General features: G+C 46.9%; 1 protein-coding gene across 1 annotated transcript in view; it reads left to right on the forward strand.

Moving 5' to 3' along the window:
* The first annotated feature begins 368 nt into the window (after positions 1 to 368).
* Positions 369 to 15,369, forward strand: part of DPP7 (dipeptidyl peptidase 7) — a 28,980-nt gene continuing 13,979 nt past the window's right edge. Inside the window, exons 1-6 of the mRNA XM_061479660.1 lie at positions 369 to 508; positions 6,204 to 6,304; positions 6,570 to 6,683; positions 10,857 to 10,996; positions 11,674 to 11,837; positions 13,201 to 13,336. Coding sequence (XP_061335644.1) covers positions 369 to 508; positions 6,204 to 6,304; positions 6,570 to 6,683; positions 10,857 to 10,996; positions 11,674 to 11,837; positions 13,201 to 13,336 — 795 coding nt within the window. The remainder of the gene's footprint in view (positions 509 to 6,203; positions 6,305 to 6,569; positions 6,684 to 10,856; positions 10,997 to 11,673; positions 11,838 to 13,200; positions 13,337 to 15,369) is intronic.

Here is a 15,369-nt window from a genome sequence, read left to right on the forward strand (position 1 = left end):
ACTTAGAGATGGACTCCTGCAAAACACAACAGCACAGTGGCACTGAATCTGTCACACAAGGCCCAACAATACCCCACTCCCAAGTGAATTTGAGGGCATCACTTGCAGAGGACAAGTGGTGCTGTTCGTTCATCTGTCATAGGGACTGTTCAAGTTAAGAGAAGCCAATGGTGAAAGTGCAACTTCCATGGGCAGAGCTCCCTCACCAGCACTCTCACTGACCCTCCTCAGGCTGCACAGCAGCCAGGTGGTCCCTCTAGTTTGTGCCCACTCTTGCCTGCAGCAGCCTGCCACCACGTGCCACCAGCAGAATTGGTGTACCATAGAGCACCCACCATGCCATCTCCTGAGGCCCTAGTGACCAGACCATGGCTGGCTACCCCTGCGTAGTGCTGGTGCAGGCAGCAAAGGTGGCCAACGACATTCTGCAAGGCCCAGCCCCTACTCTCCCGCAGCAGCCTGTGCCAGCACAGCAGCACAGCCGCATCACTCCTCAGCTAACCACGTTGTGAAGGTCACAGTGCCACTAAACCAGACCTGAAGAAGCTTATCAGGAGGCTGGTGCTGTAACACCACTTTGCACAGTGCATGCATGTTCTGCACAGGGCACACGGCAAGCCTGCACAGGGATTAACATCAGCACTTGGCCACCTGGCTGGCACAAACCACATGATGCCTCCTGCATCCAAGGCTCAGCATTGCACCACTCCCAGCTCACTGTGCTCCTCAGGGACATGGGTTCTTTGTACCTCCAGTGCCACCATGCTGAGCTCTGGCTCAGAGTAGCAGCCAGCACAGCTCTGGGAACATCCACCCAGTGCTTTACAGGGAGAAGACACCTTTCCTCTGACAACCACCAGGCCAAAAAAGGTTAGGGTAACCCACCCTCTGCACGGAGGCTTTCTCCCAGGCAGACACTTCAGCCTTCCACATGTAACCTGTATGAGCTGGGACCTGCCCCACAACAGTTTTCCTGGGCTAGGCTGTTTCTGCAACCCAGAGGAAATCCAGCTGCCACTCAAAGGCATGTCTGCATCTTCCCCTACTTCAGCTGCCTCTGCCTTCCCCCTGCACTACCACAGCAAGCAGCCAAGGAGCACAGGGAAAGGAAGCCAACCAGCTCTGCCAGGAACCATGGCAGCAGGCAGAGAAGTCACAGAGGCTGCGTCTCGTGTGGCCACCCCTCAGGAGTTACACGGGTGAACACTGGTAGATCACGGTCAGCCATGGCTCATCAAGGAGCTAAGTTTCCACTCACAGAGCCCCTGAGCTGAGCAGCAATGAAGGCCTGCTGAGGACACCTCTGAGCATGTTATATTGATTGATCTCAAAGGTGTTCTAGAAATGTTTGTAAATGAAGATCATAGAATACCAGGCTGGTTTCTGTTGGAAGGGAGCTTTAAAGCTCCTCCAGCTCCAACCCCTGCCACAGGCAGGGACACCTTCCACTAGAGCAGCTTGCTCCAAGCCCCTGTGTCCAACCTGGCCTTGAACACTGCCAGGGATGGGGCAGCCACAGCTTCTCTGGGCACCCTGTGCCAGCGCCTCAGCACCCTCCCAGGGAAGAGCTTCTGCCTAAGAGCTCATCTCAGTCTCCCCTCTGGCAGGTTAAAGCCATTCCCCTTGGCCTGTCCCTACAGGCCCTTGTCCAAAGCCCCTCTCCAGGTTTACTGTCAGCCCCCTTTGTTGGGGGGAGGGCTAGATACATAGATCCTACTTCTTCCAAAGAGAGAAACTGAAGTTACACAATTACTACGTGCAAGGCTGTTTATAACTGACTATATGCTTAACCCTTCTTCCTATTTTCAATACATTTGGATGCCCTATTTCCATCCTGACAGCTAGGACCAAGGGACTGTTACACCAGATGTACTTTAGCTGACACAGACAACAAAACATTATCTATGGAAAGGCCGCACAGTGCCACAGGTTATTAGAGCAAGACAAGCTGCTCAGTTCAGACACGACAAGTGTTTGATCTCTCCACTTTCACAGAACAGGAACTTAGAAGCAGTTAACCTGGGTCAGACATCAGAAGGGTTTACATCATTTTAAATGAATGGACATATCACATATGCCACCATCTAGAAATACAGGACTGCATTGTTTGTGTCCAAAGGCCACTCCAAGCACCCCCTGCTCTTTTACCCCACCAAGGCCAAGGACCTTACCAAGGGAGATTGGAAGGAGCTTGTCCACCTGGAGCTGCCCACAGCTGACAGTCTTAAAGTACCACCAGATGGGGACTTGCCTTCTCCGTTAGTATCTGTGGAGGAGTTTTAGTATTATTGATGGGGAGAGACATTTCTTTCTCTTTTCAGATCTTGGAAAGCCTTTGGCTCTTTGTCCCATCCACCAGCAAGTATTTTAATTTTTGAAGATACTAAGAGCCTTTTTAAAGGCATTATATTATTAGGATTGGTTTATACAAAAGGCTTTGGTGAAGAATATTTTCCTTACCCCAGGCTGAGTATCTTGGTCCATGTCATCTTGAGGATTTCCCTAACCCCTTCATAAAGCTTGGCAACGCATACAAATCCTTCCTTCTTCCCTTAAAGCCATGGAATGCACATCTCAGAGGTGTTTCTTGTAGCCTAACTCTGCAAAGCTTTTTGGGACAGAATTTAGACAAACAGTAGTCTGAAAATAAGATCTTAATCCTGCTGCCTGTAGCACAGCCTTCACTCTGAGCCCAAGTAGGACCTGCTCCAAGGACTCCAGCCTTTCCTCTCCACTGAAAAAGCAAATACTTGCCTGCTAATGTGTTTAGTTTCTTTGTATCAGTTCTCATTTTAAACTAAAGGGGTCTGAAGACCCAGTTAAGTAGGCACTACCTCTGTACCTCCTCAGGTGGGAACCTGAGGACAAATAGCCCTAGAGAAGCCCTGGCCAGAGCTCACCCATGGTTGGAGCCTGGTGCTGTTCTTTCATCAGGCCAAGACAGGATAGATCTCACTTCCACCTGCTTTTATCTTGTGATCGCCTGAACCAGACTGATCTCCCATGCAGTCATTGCCATTGCGTGGTTGCAGATGGTAATAGTAGATGTGAAAATGCTGCTTCTGCAGCTTCCCAATCATGACATGTTTTAGATCTTCTTCCAACAACAACTCCTTTGGTCTTCAGTAAGCTAAAACCCTTCCTTCATAAAATCCTAGGACATTCACATACATCTTGTAAAGTACCTGCAACATTTTGAATAAGCTGACAATATACTGACCATTTGGGGTAAAAAGGCCTTTTTTTGCAAACTTATACAGCCTTGGCATAACAAGGTTAAGCTAGATCATAGGGAATGCTGAATTTACTTACAGCCATACCAGCAGCTCCAGCCCCACCCAGTTCATAATGCGACTTTTTCCATCGCCCTTTTTCTTCAGGGCCACCTTCCCTTTTGGGGTATCTGCTGGGGCCTCCCTCTGGAAGCAAAAACCTACAGAAATTACCCATTACATGATTTCATGCTGCTCCTAACTTGCTCTCAAGAGCAGTGCAAGCTCCCTCTTTCCCTAGTACGCTCAACCACAGGGCCACTAGTGTATCAGCACCATGGGAACATGCTCTACTTTTGTCACACACTTACATCCTCCTACTAAGAGCAAGGGGCATCCTCCTCTCCTTTGTTCCTACCTTGTCGCCCACTCCTCACTGGATATGTGGACACAAACCAACAAACCTCACCATGGATCCTCACCTTGATTTCATCCTGTGCTATATTCCCACTTCCCTCATCTCCACTGGGTACTGAGCCAAGCTGCTATGGCCTCTGCGCACTGGCTGGGCTTTCACTCTTTCCAGCTCTTCCTTCCCATGCAAACACATAATGGAGGGGACCAAAGTAGCACTGATTCAACACCAGGAGGCAAATGCTGCAGACATTCAAAGAGCAGAAGCTAGCAGTAAGACCAAGGTGGAGACACCCCAGCCTCTGCCCAGCAGCTCCCCCAAGACCTGCAGGGATGGTGCAGTAGCATAGCACCAGCACTGAGCCTCGCTGGCTCCCACCCTCCTCATAGTCCCAAGAACAGGCTTCACTCCCTGGTGTGCAATGGCTGATTCACACACAGAGCCGAAGTGTTTCTTTACCCCAAGTTTGCACAAAAAAGTAGTACTAGGTGGTATTGCAGAGCTGGCACCCACACCATACAGAACTGATGTATTTATACAAGTCAGTTCAGGTTAGTCACTCCCCAAAACCTTCCCACCATTTAACAACTGGTCAGTTAATTTACGTAAGATCACACTGTCACCAAAAGTCAGCAAAATAAGACTCCTTAACACAATGTAGCATTAAGAAGCAGGCATTATTTATTATGGCACCCAATGCATGGGGGAATTGCTCCACCAAACGTGCATGTCGGTTCTTACAGGTTTCTTGCTTATGAGAATTGATCCCATACATATACGTTATAATTCTGTAATAAATTGGGACCACAACGGATCATAATCCAATTGAATTTTATTAATTATAGCAAGTAGAATATGAGCAAAGACAGCGCTGGACGACAGGGGAGTCTGTGCTCCGACAACTGCCGTACTGAACAGTTCTAACAGTCCCTTTTTATCAGTCCTCCAGTTCCGCATTCGTATCTTCAACGGAGTACTCTGCGCATGCCCCAGTTGCTTGAGGCTGAAGGCTTGAAGTCCTCCTCGGTTACCTTTAGATATCCTTTTCCATATATGGTCTTCAACTTGCTGTGCAATAATTTTTAGAATTATTTTGCAAAAGCCCTTAGTAAGCGTCTTGCGGTTTGTAAGTAATTTTGGTGTCAAGTAAAGCACTTAAGCAAAGCAATAGTTGCCCCCACCCATATGTCTGCCAGTTTTTTTAGAACATCTTGCAGATATTTCCTCAAAACTTGCAGATATTTCCTCAAAACTTGCAGATGTTTCCTCAAAACTTGCGCAAGCGGTGTCTGGTTTAATCTGCACAAGCGACCACGGTTATCTTTTCTTTTGTTGTCTAATCTTTACATCAGGCTTAGCATAAATCTTAATAAACAATACCATAGTCCCTAGTTTTTCACAATTCCCAGGAACCTTATACATAATTTCTTCCCAGAATTAACTGACATAGGTTACTATCTACTAGAGCATGCATGGTAACTCTCTTTGGTGGTCCTAGGGGTCGTTACTTCTCTCTTCTCTTCCTCGGGTTATTCACAGGTCACACAGAGGATGATGAAGATGTGATGCTTCATCTTTTTCTCGCTGTAGCAATCCTCCACACCACAGGGTCAGATGTCCTTCTTGATTGCCTGCAAGATCCCTGTTATCTATGAACCACATGTATTCAATGTAATGTTGCCATGGTATGAATGGGCTACTTTTAGTTGAGTTTGCAAGCCTCGAGGCACTTAAAACAACTGAGCATTGTAGGAGCATTTTTACATGTATCAACATCACTGATTCCTTACTCCGCATGCTCAGTGAAGGGTCTTTTGACCTGTAGGTGTGCTATTTAGTATCTTGAGTATGGTTCATCTAAAGGACACCCTGATCATGTTGTGCTGACATGTCGAAGTCCTATCTTGATGATGTCCATGTGTTTCCAGGATGTACCAGCCTCCAAGGATTGTTTTCCCCAATTAAGACATTCATTAGCCCTGTTTCTTTATCCGGCTAGGCAAGGCCAAAACCTTCTCCCAGGCTATCAATTCTCTTAAATCAGTGTCGTTCTCAGGTCATCAGATCAGGACCTTTCAGGAGGCCCTTGTATGTGCTACTCTGGAAAAGGAGGTTTTTCTATAGTAACATAAGTCCCAATATTTTTACTATATACCTATATAAGACCCATTTTCTAAACTATATGCTACAGCATCCTTGTCCCAGCCCTGCAAGCTGGGTTCCCGACACCGAGCCTGGAGCCACCAGGGTCAGTCAGCACAAGACACCGCTGGTGCAATAGCCGGCACACCAGGGAGCTGCGAAAACACACTGCCTGGTCCCGCAGAGGGGACACAGAGGCCCCTCCCGGCCCTGCCCTGCCTCAGCACTCTCAGGCCCCTGCTGAAGGTCCTGCTCCACCCCCTACACGCAACCCGGGGCCCAAGAGGTGTCGCCCGGCCCGAGCCCTCCAGCAGCGCCCCCGGAACCAACCGGCTCGGGCAACACAGCGCTTCCCCGTGAGGCACGGCCACGTGATGGGCCGGTGGGTCACCACGTGATGCCGAAAGCGCTGGGATCATGTGAGAGGCTGCCAGGATCGCCCCGCGGCAGAACTGTCGTCGGTGGGAGCTGTTGGTTGTCATGGAAACGCTGCTCCTGCTCCTCTTGCCGCTGGCCGCCGCCGCCGCCCATCCCGGTGGGTGACCGGGCCGAGCCCCCGCCCGCCTCCCCGCGCCCCTTTTCTCCGGTCCTGCCACCGGTGGAGCCCCTCCAGCCAGTCCCCCTAGGCCCCGAGCGCGGTCTCGAGCCAGTCTCCCTGGGCGGGAGCCCCCTTGCCGGCCTGGGGAGCGCTGGAGCTGGGCCCCGGTTAGCAGGGCTGGGCTGGGCGGTACGGCCTGTACGGTACCGGGTGGTGGCGCCGGTTGCCGGTTTCTCCGGCGATGACGGTTCACCCCCTCCAGCTGCCCGGGCAGCGGGGCCCGGCCTGGAGGAGCGGCTCTTCGAGCAGGTGCGGGACCACTTCACTTTCGAGAGCTGTGGCAACGAGACCTTTCCGCAGCGGTACCTGGTCACAGGTGGGTCCTGGGGGTGTGCTGTGGCCGAGCTGCTCTCACCCCGGCATGGCCGTGCGGGGTCTTGCGATAGCTCAGGCTGAATTTCTGTCTGCTTAAGCTCTAGCCACTCGTGCCCTGAGGCAGAGAGCCCTTGCTTTCAGTGCTCACAGAGCTGTGCTGAGCAGCCAGGAGTCAGTTTGAGCCCTTCCTGAGCCACTCGTTCCTGCAACCACACCGTTATCCATAGTTTCCTCTCCTTACCTTCAATTTATTGTTACGGCCATGGGCTGTGGAGCGCAGGTTTGGGGTTGACCTCTCTGGAGCAAGAGAGACCAGAAGTAGCTTTAGGCTTGTGCCAGGGCTGGCTCTGTGCATGTAAGTCTTCAGCTGGTCACAGCATCTCTTGCAAGTGCAAATAAGTGATCTGAATGGGGCCTGAAAGAAAGCTGGAGAGGGGCTTTGGACACCTGTAAGGACAAGACAAGGGGGAATGGCTTTAACCTGACATAGAACTAGGTGAGATTTAAGATCCCTTCTAACCCTATGAGGGTAGTGAGGTGCTGGCACAGGTTGCTTAGAGAAGCTGTGGCTGCCCCATCCCTGGCAGTGTTCAAGGCCAGGTTGGACACAGGGGCTTGGAGCAAGCTGCTCTAGTGGAAGGTGTCCCTGTCGTGGCCGGGGTTAGAACTGGATGAGCTTTAAAGCTCCCTTCCAACCTAAATCAGTCTGGAATTCTATGAATGCAGGAGGAAAATGAAATAGTGACTGAAATATTGCATTGTTCTCAAGAATTAAGATAACTCTGGGTCAGTGTTTTGCATTATTTAAAACCCTGCAACTTTATATATAGCTTGAACCATGCTGAACAGTAAGGGATTCCAGCAAGGAGCCGACAGTGTCTTCCTCTCTAGCCAAATGCTGAGTTATTTTCTCTGCCACAGGCAGTAAGAGAAAGAAGGATTTTCTAAGCAGTGTGTAACTAAAAAGGCGGCAACTCCAATAACCAGCAGCATGTGATGTTCAATCCTGCCTGCTTGGAGGAATCAAGGAGAGATTTGCAGGGAGCAAAGGTGGAGCTGTGAATAGCACCAGCCCAGAGGCCTGCCCAGCCCAGCACCTGCCTGCTGCTGCTTCACAAACTGTCCATGTCTGGGGCTTTGGATGCAGCACCTCACCTTCCTTACAGGATTTGTTACTCTGCAGCTTGTTCAGCACCTGCACACAATCATGTGTTTCACCAAGTGTGAATGCATGGATCAGTTCAGTCCAAATATATGGGAATTGACAGTGAATTTTGATAGTGTACCCAAATTTTACTAAGTGGCCCTTTGTGGACAGAAACTTGGGATCACCTGGTTTAAAGCATTCCTTAACCTCTAGTTCTTTTGTTTTGAAAGTGTTACATTTGATCTGTGTGTCCTGGGCATAGCTGAATAATATTTGTGAGAAACAAAATATTAACATTGCAGTTCTGCTGGTTTACAAATAGTTTTTAATGCAAAATGCCTCTGAGGAGTTTCATTCCCCTTTACTGCTGCTTCTGCAATAGAAGACTTCGCAGATTATCTGTGAGAACTTGGAGACTGGTGTTTCACAACCAGGCATCTGACACTCTTGAAGTTAGCTGGCAGATTCCCAGGATTTTAGTCTAAAACCAGATACATTTTAAGCAATCCATCTGGTTTGGTTTTGGCTCCTGTGACTGGTTGTTTACTCTAGGAGCCAGGAAGCATATCAGAAGAAAAACCACAGTAAAAATAGCACTTTGTTTTCCTACCTGATAACCCAAAGCAAATGCAACACAGAGAGACAATCATCCTCTTCATTAACAAAGAACATCAGTTTCCCTAAAGAAAGCTTTCACACCCACAAATCCTGCTTTGGCAAGTCTGTGTTGAGAATGCCAAGAATTAAATTCAGGGCTCCTGTGATGTTCTGCAGTGGCATCTGTAGGACAACCACTGTTGGAAGATCTCTGTGATGATCACAGACTGAGAATAGTGTTGAGTAAGGTGAATTGCATTTAATCTGAACAATAGAGGCCTGACTGTGCACCAGAAAATCTTCTCTGTCTCTTGGTTAGTAACCTGTTATAAAAAAATATGTTGTAATCATAGAATCATAGAATAGTTAGGGTTGGAAAGGACCTTAAGATCATCCAGTTCCAACTCCCCTGCCATGGGCAGGGACACCTCCCACTAAACCATGTCATCCAAGGCTCTGTCCAACCTGGCCTTGAACACTGCCAGGGATGGAGCATTCACAACTTCCCTGGGCAGCCCATTCCAGTGCCTCGCCACCCTTACAGGAAAGAACTTCCTCCTTATATCCAATCTAAACTTTCCCTTTTTACCCTTGTCCTGTCACTACAGTCCCTAATGAAGAGTCCCTCCCCAGCATCCCTATAGGCTCCCTTCAAATACTGGAAGGCTGCTCTGAGGTCTCCACACAGCCTTCTCCAGGCTGAACAGCCCCAACTTTCTCAGCCTGTCTTCATACAGGAGGTGCTCCAGCCCCTGATCATCATCGTGGCCTCCTCTGGACTTGTTCCAACAGTTCCATGTCCTTTTTGTGTTGAGGACACCAGAGCTGCACACAATGCTCCAGGTGAGGTCTCACAAGAGCAGAGTAGAGGGGCAGGATCACCTCCTTGGACCTGCTGGTCACGCTCCTTTTGATGCAGCCCAGGATACGGTTGCTTTCTGGGCTGTGAGCGCACACTGAAGCCGGCTCATGTTCATTTTCTCATCGATCAACACCCCCAAGTCCTTCTCCTCAGGGCTGCTCTGAATCTCTGCCCAACCTGTAGCTGTGCCTGGGATTGCTCCAACCCAGGTGTAGGACCTTGCACTTGGCATGGTCAAACTCCATGAGGTTGGCATCAGCCCACCTCACAAGCGTGTCGAGGTCCCTCTGGATGGCATTCCTTCCCTCCAGGGTATCAACCGAACCACACAGCTCGGTGTCATCGGCAAACTTGCTGAGGGCGCACTCAATCCCACTGTCCATGTCAGAGACAAAGATGTTGAACAAGACCGGTCCCAACCCCTATCCCTGAGGGACCCCACTCGTTACTGGTCTCCAGCCGGACACTGAGCCATTGACCACAACTCTTTGTGTGTGGCCATCCAGCCAGTTCTTTATCCATCGAGTGGTCCATCCATCAAATTGATGTCTCTCCAATTTAGAGACAAGGATGTCGTGTGGGACAGTGTCGAACACTTTGCACAAGTCCAGGTGTGAGGTTATGTGTCCAAATCAACACTTAATTGACAACCTGAGGTCTGTTGTTGAAGAAAGCTGTCTATTATCCCTCTTAATTCTTATGCTATTTAAGACTAAGCTAAAATAAAATGCTTTCAAGCATTAAAGCAACTGTTTGTTAGATAAGCAAGTACTGGTATCATGGATCAGCTTGTCCTCCCTGTCTCAATTTGCCTCCAGTTCTAAACAAATTGAAGGATGAAGCACATCATCTTAACATAGCATCATATATATATATCTATGTATATGATATGTCATATGAGATATATATATATATATCTGATACATATATGAAGACAGGCTGAGAGAATTGAGAAGAGAAGGCTCTGGGGAGACCTTACAGTAGCTTCCAGTGCCTAAAGGGGCCCACAAAAAGCCTGGAGAGGGGCTTTTTGGAAGGGCCTGTGGGTACAGGACAAGGGAGAATGGCTTTAAACTGACAGAGAAGTAGATGAGCTTTAAGGTCCCTTCCAACCCAAACCATTCTAAGTTATGTGATTTACAGCTTGGCTCTACATTATACATCACAGCAGAAAGCTTCCCTAATGTCCACTTCGTGGGAAAATGATCCGTTCAAGTGTTTTGGGATGAGCTGGGCTGAAGAGGGTATATAGATGTGAAATAATTCTTGGGGGTATGATGAGGCAGCTGTGTCTAAAGGCCTTGCTGAACTTGAGTTTTTTAGGGATTTTCAGGGAGAATCATAGAAGTGGCAGTTCCAGCCCACATGATGTTCTCATGGAAGCTCTTACTTACCCCTGCTCAAATGAGAGATTTCTATAGCCTGGGCTGTTAAGCTCCTGACCAGACTCACTAAAAGTAGTGTCATTTCATGCTCATGATGTTTGTTTGGGTTTGTGGGGTTTTTTCTTTAGTTCGGTTTTTGTGGGTTTTGTTTGTTTGCTTATTTGCTTCTGTCAATTTTCTCAGCAAAGTTCTGGAAGGAAGGATGTGGACCCATCTTCTTCTATACTGGCAATGAAGGTGACATCTGGACTTTTGCTCAGAACTCTGACTTCATATTTGAATTAGCAGAGGAACAGCAAGCACTTGTGATTTTTGCTGAGCATGTGAGTATTTTACTACAACAGAGTCTTGTTCTGTTCAGTATTGCCAAATTCTGTTCAGTATTACCAAATTCAGCTTTTTGCTAGTCTGGAAATAAAACCACCTCTTGCCATGAAGCTGAGGGGTACCTGCTGTAAGCTTTCTGCTTGTGGTAGCAGCTCTTCTTTACTTAACCATGGCTTCAGAATGTTTTTTACTGTGCCTACCAGCAATCCAGGATACAGAATTACTGTTTCGGTAAAGCCTATGCCACAGGGTATTTGCCTTAGATCAGTGCTTTTGTAAGTAGTTTCCATGGGTCTTGAACTCCATGCTTGTCTAGAAAGTTATTTTTGTTTGGATAATTAATCTCCACACCATTTCCAACACAGTTCTATTAAATCTACTATTCTGGAATTTATGCATGAAGACATTACACTGTTCCCTTTTCTAGCTGGGGATTTCAGGAGAGAGGCGTGCTGAGGGCCCGCTTGACACCCAGTGAAGCAGATATGTCCTGAAGGTCTCTGTTTATCAGATGTAGGAGAAAAGGCACTTCCTGAGTTACAAACAAGTTAGAGGACACCATGTGCTCTATTATTGCTTCCTGTTTGTGCACACTTATCCCAGTTCTATAATGAGAACAGGGAAGACCTGGACCTTGACACCAGCATTCTGCAGCATATCTCTTTCCTTTCAGAGATACTATGGGAAGTCTCTCCCATTTGGACTCGAATCAACACAGCTGAAGAAGACTGGTCTGCTTACCGTGGAACAAGCCCTTGCTGACTATGCAGTGCTAATTACTGAGATTAAGCAGCAGTATGGTGCTGCAGACTGCCCTGTCATTGCTTTTGGTGGCAGGTAAAGATTGTGTCCTTCCCTTTTCAGCATCCTTTCTCAGCCACGGCTGTGCTGTTCTCGTAGATCTGTTTGGCTCTCAAGCAAATTCTAAGCGTAGAGCTTTTCGCTGTCTGATATAGAGCAGTTGTGCCTGTACCTGAGCTCCAAAGATCTCATCACTAGGCCCCAGTCAATTCTTCCATGAAGAATTAGTCTCAGTTTGTGATTGCTTTGGAGAAGCACCACTGACCAGATATTTCTAGGTAGCTTCAATGTGCGAGACAGCCAGAACTGCAGAAAATGGGAAATTCGTCCTGTAGGATCAGAACATTTTATATTGGAAATACAGAAAACTAATAATTGGGAAAATATTCTTTTCAGGGGCCACCCAGCTTTTTATTAAACACAGCCTCTTTAACAACATCCAGCCATTTTCACTCTAGGCTCTTTTATAGTTGTTCTGCAATCTGCTGCTTGGTTGCTCCTTGCTTCCTAGCAGAAGTTCTTTCCCAAATGAAGGCTGAGGTATGTAACGACTTTTTTTTGCCACAGTCTTCACCAGCAAGAGCTCCAGCCACTCTGCCCGAGTCACAGAAGGCTCATGGCTCATCTCCAACTCAACCATGCTATGATTCTATGAAAAATACTGAAATACGGCAGTGTTGGAGTAGCACAGCATGTGCCATGGGAGAAAATAAAATACCTCTTCTGTTGCTTGTAACTTTTCCAAACTTTAACCTGAAATTACTTGCGGCAGGTTTCAGCTATGCCTGTTCCCAAGAAATGCATATTGCTTTACATGTGGGTGATCTGCAACCACTTGAGGTGGTGGGGAGGAAGACTTGAACACCTCTAAGCTTGTTTCCCCTTCCCTGTGTCTGTGCTGATCATCTATGCAGCTGTTATTTGGGGTGTCCAGAGGGAACACTCTCTACTTCCCAGCAGCAGAGAGTGCTGCTTATTCTTTAGGGTCCAGGGACACCCCTTGCTAAAAGCCTGGCTAGTCTTTATAATCCTGTATGCAGAATATGTCTCCTTCCCCCACTGAAAAAGTGACAGCTTCACTTGACCCCTACTAGTTTAGCAATGTCAGGGCATATGCAGTATGGTGAAGATTTCAGTATTGAGGCAGGATTTATGTATGGCTGCAGAAGCACACTGGGCTGCTGCATTCCCACCAATCTGGGGTGAGCAGCTGGGGAAAGCCCAGTAAGAACACAGTGTGTGCTGCTCATTTTAGATGAGGATGGAAACTACTAAGATAACCACAAGCTTCTTTTTGCCTTGTGTTAGGTGAGCCTGGGAATGCTGGCCTGAACTGTTGAGTTACTGTGTTCTTAGCTGCCTGTTAAAGGAAATCACTCTTTTGTCTCTCCTGTGGCAGCTATGGAGGAATGCTCAGCGCTTACATGAGGATGAAATACCCCAACATTGTGGCTGGAGCATTAGCTGCTAGTGCTCCTCTGCTGTCTGTGGCTGGGCTTGGAGACCCCACCCAGTTCTTCAGAGATGTAACAGCAGTAAGTAGCACCACTTTTTAGGAGCATTATTTTCTTCCTTTAAGAAGGCTGGACTTTTTTTTTCCTTTTCCATGTGTTTAAACAGACATCTGTCCTCACAGCATCAGTGCTGGGCAGGCAATGCAATTAAGTGGGAGCCTGCAAGGAACAGCAGCATCTGCAGTTGTGATGGCTGAGCACTGCCTTAGCTGTTGGCATATCAGACCCCAGAACTGCTGTTCTGGGCAGCACAGTTTGGTTTCAGCACTTTTAGTACCTCTAAGGATTCACTTCCCCATTTCTAGTAACTTGACCATTTTACAGCCTGAAAGTTCTCCTTTTTGCCTGCCTTAATTCCTTTTGGATAATTTATTCTTCAGATCCTCTCCCAGAATGTTGTATTTTGCATCGTTATCAATGATTCACAGCAGTTACTTAATCCGAAGATGTTTGCATTTCACTAACTAAAAATATTCAAGGTGTCCTGGGCATACTTAAAAGCAAAATTTAAATATGGCTTTCACATTTTGAGGACATAGGACCTGTAGGAGGGTGCTATTGCTTAGAACTGACTTACATTTAGTTTATAAGGAAAGACATGTACTACCTGGCAGTACTGAAGTCTTGTGATGTTGTCTGTTTTGTCTCTTTTCAACATGAATTTCTACAACTGGGTGACACATGGAGTTGCATGAACTACCTGTATGTGAAACTTGTGGTCTTTTTGCCCTTATTTACATATATGAAAACCTTATTTCAATGCAGAGACTTATAGATAGCATAGCCACTAAGTGTAAAGAAAAGACTCTAACTGTTGAAGACAATAAAAGAACACTGTCTTTAAATTATAAATTTTAAAACAAAAAATGTAATACTACTTAGTCATCTGACAGGCCCTGCAGTCAGAATTCTTCCCTGGTTGAGCTGACATGCGGACTGACTCCACAACTCATTAGAGTTGTAAAGTAGGTATGCTTTATTCAGCTGAGGCGCATGGGGGTTGCTCATCCAAAAGCATGAGCACCCCCTTTGCCACTCAGTTCGTTTATATTACATATAATGATTACCTAAACATGAGATTGCTTCACGCCTAATACATATGCAAAACCTATTCCTGTCTAGTATTATAATTAGTTTTCTGGCATTTGTCCCATTGGTGCGCCTGTGCAGTGCCTCCTGGTGGTGGTCGTTAGGGGGTCGTGAGGATGAAGGCCTGTAGTTCCTCTTCATCACCGCGAGTAACCTCTTGCTTTCAGGCAGATTCAATAGGGTTTCAGCTCCTATCCAAACCTCAGGTTGGGTACAAGCTGGTTTTATGTATCTTGAAGCAGAAACTTGTCAGGTTTGCAAATTTTGTTACTCTGGCTATCTTTTGTTCCTTTTCTTTCTAAAGATACTATTTAAACAAGAATGTCTTGTTTATTAATATTAGTATTAATATTAATATTAATAATATTAATATAAAATATTAAGCTATGAATCTTATCTACTACGATTCTGTCTAGCAGCTGTAACTCCTACAATTCTGCTTCACCATTCTTGCAACTTTGACTCCTACGGTTCTACTTCACCAAGCACAGTGACTGCTTAAGCAAGCAGGCACAATGTTAACCCTTTATTTCCCGGTATCAGTGCTAATTCCTTCTCAGAAGCCCTGTTCAGCTGATATGCGTCTTTCTTCAGTTGTGAATATGTTGAGTCATTACACATCCTTGAAATGAGGGCTTTGACCTTTGCATGCCCCAAATTCTCCCATCATGTTTAAAATCTGTTCTCTCTGAAGCAATAAGCTGACCTTTGGGCTGTGATCCTAAACAAGCACATTTTGTTGCTTTCAAAGTAGTTCCTTCCATCATCAGTGTGTTTGCATAAAACCAGTTTGTGCATCTGAAATCTGAATTAAGTCGCTGCTCTTGGTGAGTGAACACCCCTGAGAGTTGTTAATAGTAATGAAGGCAAAAACCTTCCATGAATCATTGCAGGAGCTCTCTCTTCCCGTGAGTCAGTCTCAAATCCAGCTTCTCTGTGACTTACTGAGTTTTCCCAGCTCACTT

The sequence above is a fragment of the Pezoporus flaviventris genome, unplaced genomic scaffold (assembly GCF_033815535.1).
Source record: "Pezoporus flaviventris isolate CSIRO_AGI_PZ_B2104156 unplaced genomic scaffold, CSIRO_AGI_Pfla_v1 ptg000154l, whole genome shotgun sequence".
Lineage (NCBI taxonomy): Eukaryota > Metazoa > Chordata > Aves > Psittaciformes > Psittacidae > Pezoporus > Pezoporus flaviventris.